Below are 7,975 nucleotides of genomic sequence, written 5' to 3' on the forward strand. Positions count from 1 at the left end.
CCATGTCCACCACATACCTTTTTTTCTGTCATTTTCCTGATTTTTCCCCAAACTATGTAATTTTTCCATACATAGTTGTTGCCTGACCTGTGCAAATCGCCCCTTCCTTACCTTGGAATTTTGTCTACTTTTCAGAAATGTATGCATTTCTGTCTTCCCTTTCAGCTTTCCTACCCTTCTCTTCCATTCCGTCCACGCATGTCCTATTGGAAAAAAAGGCCAAAATTGCCCATCTCTCAAAAAACGATTGGTAACCATATTAAAATATGTTTTTTTGGTTTCCACTCAACCTGTTCCTTGAAGCCTGGAACATGGGGAATTCAGCACAGCAAACCATTTGTTTCTAGCACTTACAAGCAAAAAAACACAGGCTTCTTTGTACATCATTGTGTTGGCATTTTCTCAAAAAAACCAACATTTTCCCGCTTTTTGGTTATTTTCTCTCACCCCCCCTTCAGCAAACTAGGATTCCTTGGTGGAGTTACGACCGCCTACATGTGGGAAAAAAGGAGCCATATTTGACAGAGATATCTCATGTAACAAAAAAGTTACAAGGCATTGAATGGTGACTTACTGAAATCACCAAAAAAGGCCTTGGCACTGGGGGGGAAGGGGACCATGGCAGTTAAGGGGTTAAATGGCAGAAACCCTCACGCTGTTAGTATTCTCACAGCCTGTATTTCCCTTTACATTTAGGGTGTTGCATTTGCATATTAACACATGCTACAAAAATGTTGATTTCTTCTCTTTTTTTTCTGTATTGGGTTACTGTTCTGCACTCTTGGTAGGGCTCTGGCTTATGCCCTAATTCCTCTTGAATCTATTTCAAAGGCTTCTATTTGTCAGCCTTTTCATCTTCCTCCCTGTTCCTCTATCTTAGCCTGTTTTACTTGGCTCTGCTGGCTCACAACCCGCTTTTGGATCTAATTTCATTTCTTATATATTGCTTATGAATGCTCACATGGTCCTGCCCATCTTTTATATTTGCTTCTTTCCTTCCATATTCCATCTCATTCCCTGTGTTCTGCCTCTTAATGTCTTCAATCTGTACCTCGGCTGCCCTGTGTCCAATCCTGTTTCCGAGCTTTGTCTTTGTTGACCCCTAAACATTGAAAAACTCTTTCACTGCATGACCGTTCTGCTTCCACTACTGCAATTTTCCACACCCTACTTATAGGCCATTTCCTTTCTCTTTCTACATCCTTGTGATTCTTTTGTTTTCTTTATTTCATATGCATAATGTATTTTTGTACTAGTGTATTGCTTTGTAATAGCGCTTTGGCAAAAGTGCTTAACAAATAAGTACATACAAATACATGTTTTTGGCAGGTGAGGCTCCAACCCACTGCCCGTTGTGGTGGCCTCTTTCTTTGTCTGTCCTTCTCCTGCAGATTGAATATGTGTGATGTCTGTGTTATCGCTTACCCTTCTCTTTGTGTGATTTCTTGTTCAGTGTGAGGAATTTGCATTTTAAGATTATGTTTATGCCAATTGTGTATAATTAGCCAATTCTAAAATGTTAACATTAAATCATGATGGGTTATAACAGTTGGTAGTTGTTTGCATTGATACAGTGTTGCAGTACAAAAACTGTCGGCTAAAATGTATATAGTTGGAGGCTGTATTATAACAAGATTGGAAAAGTTGTTCCAAGATCAAAAAAAGCCTAAGATACAAACAAAATGTGTTGTCATTTTAAACAGTAAAACTAAGCACGAATAACTCCTTATTAACTGTACTTATTGTTAAAGGCATTGCAACAACAAAGACAGGTTAGTACATCTAATAATTAATGAGGAAAAACATAACATCATCCAATGCTTATTTGGTTACGATGCCATTGGTGACATCACATGCACATTTAAACAACTTTCCTACCACAGAGAAATGCTATATTGTTTTCTTGGTATTGGTTTATGTGTCATTGTTGATAATTCTACATGTAAGCACGTGTTTACATGTAGCATGCCTTTGTTCACACAGTATAACAATGCAACATGATGCATTACATGTTCAATTAGGGAAGGGAGCCATTAGGTATCAGCAGGTATTTTAGCACTTATAGAGACTGGTTGCCTCTTTCCACATCCTACAAATTAGTGTGAACTCATGATCCTGTAACTGCATTCCCAAGTGATGATGTTATAGAACATGAGGAATACAGACTAGATGCCTGTAACAAAGTGGGGGAGCAGTGGAATATCTAGTTTCAAGAGGAAGGACGTTGTACCCTGAATCTTCGGATGAAATGCCACATTCAAGCTCAGCCTGACTTATTCATGAAAGCTAAAATAATGATTGTTTAGGGATTGGTACAAAAGGACAGATGGAGCATGCTTAGGAGTATGCCAGTGACTGAGAAGAGGGACTATTACCATGGCCCTGCCCAGAAGAGCCCATGGGAGCATAAGGGCTGTTGGTATTGTTCCTCACTAACACTATTCTAGTCGCCTCCCTCCTTTTCCCAAGGCCCAGAAGTTTGCTCTATTAACAGTATCCATGACGTGCTCCTAAATATATAATTATGCACTTAGGGGACTGTGAAGCCCTGATAAATATTGCAGGATCTAAATATCAGGTTTAATGAGGCCCTCTGAATGCCCCACAGAGGTGTTCCACTTTGACTTAAGTAGGGCCTCCGGGGATCCAGGGAGCAAATTCAGTCCTCTGAGTTGCTGAAGAAAAACACTTAAAACACTGTGGGCCTCATTATGACCCTGGCGGTATGAGGTTAACGGCGCTGGTAGAGCTGCCGGCGCCATTAACCCCATACCGCCTCATTACGAGGTCCACTCGCGGGACCCGCTCAGGACGCCTGGTTTTACCAGATGTCCTTATCGGGTCCCGCGAGGGGGCCAGCATGCTAACAACGGGCCCGTCATTAACGGGCCCGTTGTTAGCATGTTCCCCATTCCCGTTGAGCCCTATTAGGGTTCAAATGGGAATGGGGATGTACCGGGTCCGGGTTCCTTGAATGGGGAAATACCGGGGCCCTCTTAGGTCGGAATGGCCCGGTAGTTCCCCATTGAAGGAACCCGGACCCAAGTTTCGGGGTAGCCATGCCCTACCTCCAAAGTCGTAACGAGGCCCTATGACTGTTATATTTCTTTTTTGTTTAAAGAAAGCTTCCCAAAAGCAGGCTTTGGAGGATCTAGGGGGACAATTATGGCAATGGATAGAAAGAGATTGTGTTCTTCTTTAGCTGCTTGGGATATGACACAAAGTGACCTTGGAATCGAGAAGAAGAATGAAGCCACTCTTCACCTGTTCTTGATTTAAACTCAAGAATATAAGGTGCACTCAAACTTAAAGACAACACCTTCAGTGACCCCTTTCCTCACAAGGCTTATCCTTGGCCTCTCTGATATGTCGGCCGGTGGTAATTCCTCCAAGACTTGTAGGCCCTCATTCCGAATATAGCGCTAGTTTGGTGGAATTACAGGTGAATTACCGCCAAGTGGAACTGCCATTACTGCCACTTGGTCCCATGGGTTTACCACAGGGCTACAAGTGGCGGTTGGAAGAGTAAATCCCCAATTGCTGGTGTCCATAGGACACTGTGTGGGTTTTGTTGGAAGTACCATGAGCAGTAGTTCCACCGGCAGTAATTCTGCTGATTTTGCGGCATTAAGGAGTTACCTCCAGCATTTTTCTCGAGGTAAATTCTCCACTTCAAGCTCAAACTTGGTATTTGGTGGAGAGGAAAAAGTGGAAGTAAAGCTGTTACCACCACTATTTTCCCACTCCACCACACTTGGATGTGGTCTGAAATTTTGTGGTGCGAGAAAAAAAAGAGGTAATTCTGTTACTGCTCAAAAAAGTGGCAGTGCCGGAATTACTGCCACTTATTTCCTGCACTGTAAAAACTCTGAATGAAGCCCTAAGCCAAGTCTCTTACACTGGCACTTAAATCCATCACTGGTTTCATCAGATGCCAGGGCAGGAGCTAGAAGGACAGGGAACCAGCTCTACTTAATGGAATGTGAAGAAAGGGAGTTAGCCAAATCTTCAATTAAGTAGTCCATGACATTCAAATGTGCAGAGAGCATCGCTGAAGTCTATGCCCCTTTTAGGTTGACATAGGCCTTTTCCATAAACGCAGGGGGGTGGCAATGTTTAGAAACAAGGAGATTTAAGTGTATGCATGACAAGCTATGAATGGAAAGGCAACTCTACTTTCTTCTAATGCTACTTCCTCAACTTCAGTACTCTACCCAAAAGGCGAGAATTCTATATTGAATTATCAGTTTCAGTTTACGTTTATTTTAATATACTTAATAGCCTCATGGCTTTGTACATACAACACATGAATGATCACTCTCTACACAATGTTTGGATTGGCTCCGTAAATCAGGGAGCAGAATACCAAAGATATTCCTTTCTTTCTTGTCAGGTATTTGCTTGGAATCCTTGTCATATCCTGCTGTGCCAAACCCGAATTTCATTGGTGTCCGTGACCTGGTTTCCCCACAGAGTCCTTTGTCCCCCACGCCCCGCCTCACCATCCTTCCCACACCTGTCAGAAGCTCCTCCTGCTCTTGTGGGCTGAAGGTGGAGGCGGGCTCTGCTTCCTCCACCCGAGCACCGCCCACTTCTCCACGGCACGTGAGCCGGCCTCTGCTGCGCAAGCGCCCCTTGTGTTCTCTGTGCGTGGCGTCCCCTCAGCTACTTCCGTTGCCAAGGACACAGAGCAGTGCAGGGAAGCTGTGTCCCAGGCCACGCTGGCTGATTATCTGTGTCGGGGTGCACAACCCAACCCCCGCCCCCAAGCCATGGGAGATTATAGCATTGCCACCACGGAGAGACAGGTGCCCTAAGCCTACTTTAATGGCCCTTGCTTTGCTCACGACCATTAAGTTAGGGTTGTGGGCCCCCAGTGGCTGTGAATGCAGGAGTTAAGGCTAGAATAGCTGTGCGAATCAGGGTGAAAGTTTGGGGTGCACAGTGCCCAAGGGTTGCTATGGCACCTTTCTAGCCATCATGTTTTGCATATTATATGCTATAATGTAATGCTCTTAACCCTATTTTAATCATCTAAACTAAGTGACATGGCAGCTTATTTCCCTGTTTATAGAACGACATTGAAAGGTACTATTGCTGTGCCTCAATGGTGCCACCTTTACTAGAGTGCATGCTGTGTCTGTCTCTGCGCGCCTTCGTGGAGCGCGACTGGCGGTAATTAAATTTGCACCCCACAGGTCTCCTCGTTCACTACCTTCATGCGAAGATACTGGGTTTGTTTTGAGGCTGGCAGATGGGAGGGCAGTCTGTTACATGGCTCCAACCAGTAAACTACAAGCCATGTGATGTAGGTGCTGGTCCGCAGTTCTGGTGAACAAAGGATAAAGACTGATTGCACTTCTCCCAGCTTCTCCATGTAGCAAATGTGCCCACATAGCCACCGGCATGGAATGCTCATGCTGGCAGAGATTCTGGCGCCCATATAGTGTTCCACCCATGTTCCAGAAGGATTAACGTAAAAGCAGCCCTCCATACACTTCCCTAAAGTACACGTCACTGTATTTAAAGAACATTCAACAGGGAAGTGTTAGCATAAGATGTCTTTGTTGTGCTACTAACATGATGGGTAAAATGACCCCAACATTCACATCTTCCACTAAGTGGCCACCATCTTCATGGTCCATTTCACATCACCAGGTGCATATCATGGATCGCTGCTTAATACCTGCCAGTACTTGACTAAATGTGTTTTCATTGCTCCCTATCCTGTAGCATGTAATGACAATACATACTGACATTCAGACGCATGCATGAAGCAATCTGTGGGAAGTGTGCCTCTCTATGGAACAGCTCACTCTTGATTGCCTTGCAGAAGACACACAGGTGTAGAGCGGCCATTTTGTATTGGAATATGTTGCAAAGACTCAGTGAGAACCCTTAGTTGCAATGCCCCGTCCAACCTTTTATGAAACATACACAGAAGTACATATAAGTGTAGTGTACGCTTCATGACATTCTTGTACAGTAAGGCTTGTTTTGCTTCTTTTGACAGGGAAAAATGGGCAGAGAAGGAAAGAAGACTTCGCGAATCTGTCAAGCAGTGTCTGACATTTGACTTCAGCCAGAGCAACCCTTTTGACCCAGTGGTTTTGCCAGCTGCAGATTGCCTGATCCTTTATTTCTTTTTGGCATCTTCCTCGAGGGATGGGGAGAGCTTTGTCGATAACCTGAAGAAGTGTGTTGCCCAATTAAAGGATGGTGGGAATTTGGTCATTTTGGGGGCCATGGGCATGACATATTTCACAATTGGCCAACATCACTTCCCTTGCTTCTCTTATAATGAACAGCTTTTGAGGGAGACCCTTGATAATGTAGGCTGTGACATACAGGTGTTTAACACAATTCCTAGAGCTGATTTAACCAACACTACCTATACAGATCACAAAGGTTTTGTATGTGTTGTGGCAAGCAAGAAAGGCACAGCATAGGTGTGTCAGGCTGGCTTCTTAATGGAGCACACCAATACAAGAGATTCCCCAAATTATTTGTCAGCTTGAAATTACTTATATCTATTCAGCATCATTTCCCCTAAGATTTGGGGGTTGTGGAAGTAACAGCATGCACCCTTTGACCCAATGAGGACCCCATAGAATGTGAATTCACATGACGCTTGACCGCTGTTACTACACACACAGAAGAATCAGATACAAATCAGTCTTAAGACTGTGCTAAGAACTTCGGGTGAATAACTCATAGATGCTCACAACTATTTCCATCTGGACACATCTAGCTTAAACCAGGGTTGTTACACAATACAGCAGATCTGTCGAGTAGTCATCATTTTCTGATTAAAGTTGTGACTTTTAAGGAAGACTTTTTAACAGATACATTGGACTTCATTACAAGTATGGCAGTGCGTGAACAAATGGTGGTAAAGCATTGGTGACTCTGTTACCACTGCATTAGTGCTGCATTACCGCACCGTTGTACTACAAGTTGGGCAGTGAGATGCAGGTATATCTGCCACCTTACCAGCAAAAATTGTTAAATCCGTGGAGTAAATGCCAACAAAATACCCATGCCTACCACCACTTGCAATCCTGCTGCAAATCCTCGGGGCCAAGTGGCAGTAACAGTAAATCCATTTAGCGGTAATTCAGCTGTTTTACCACCGAAATACCACCAAACTTGTAATGAGGCCCATTGTTTTTCTTTTTACCATCACTTCCATACTTTTCTTTTTTTAACATACTAATGAAAGATTTCAAAATAGGTATTTAGGAATGCATGTTGGTGAAGGGAGTTGATAAAAGGGGTCCCAAATATATATTTTTTCATTTTACATTTCAATAAGCAAAATAGTCTTTTTGCTAAATGTATAGAGCAAGATAGCCAAGCAATGTTGTCAAATTAAAAATAAAAATGTTTGGGTAATTCATCCTTGTGTTGTGAGTGTTAATCGCCTTGGGGCAGGCAAGCACTGAAGTTGGTCTACTGGAATTGTCGATGCAAACCATAGTCCAGTGCAGCTCTAGTGCAGTATAAGGGTGACTGGTCAGTCGGAAATTATCTGTTTCCTGTGATCGTCCTTGTTGGTGTTGTTTTTAAACACCAAAATGGGGAGGTTATCTGAACAGAGGGGCATGTGCACACATACTTAAAAATAACGCATAACCATGTTAAAGAGTTACTAAAACAGAGTTTCCAAAAATACTAGCGCCCCCTTTCCCCAAGTTCCTTCTATGGTTAAGTACTGCAGGAAACTGTAGTGACTTAGGAATGTGCAAATTGCAACTAATTCACCAAAAAAAGCATATACCGGACTCGCTGAAGAATTGACTCCTGGGGGAAATGCCTACACATTGGATTAGTAGTGCACAGTTGCATAACTTAAGCAAGCATGAAAAGACCATTGCATGTCTACATCTTCACTTTGTGATCACGGTAATCGGTATAAATCAACTACTTCAAGGGTTTTTGCAGGTGGAAGGTCTTCTGATTCCCGAGCCAACCA

At 43.3% G+C, this 7,975-nt stretch overlaps 1 protein-coding gene across 1 annotated transcript in view; it reads left to right on the forward strand.

The window, feature by feature from the left end:
* The window catches only part of LOC138489586 (nicotinamide N-methyltransferase-like), a 44,180-nt gene extending 36,781 nt beyond the window's left edge, over nt 1-7,399 (forward strand). The window contains exon 3 of the mRNA XM_069617294.1: nt 6,014-7,399. Coding sequence (XP_069473395.1) covers nt 6,014-6,449 — 436 coding nt within the window. The 3' untranslated portion in view covers nt 6,450-7,399. The remainder of the gene's footprint in view (nt 1-6,013) is intronic.
* The last annotated feature ends 576 nt before the right edge of the window (nt 7,400-7,975 follow it).

Source organism: Ambystoma mexicanum, chromosome 9 (assembly GCF_040938575.1).
Source record: "Ambystoma mexicanum isolate Mex_15411 chromosome 9, UKY_AmexF1_1, whole genome shotgun sequence".
NCBI classification, from domain to species: domain Eukaryota; kingdom Metazoa; phylum Chordata; class Amphibia; order Caudata; family Ambystomatidae; genus Ambystoma; species Ambystoma mexicanum.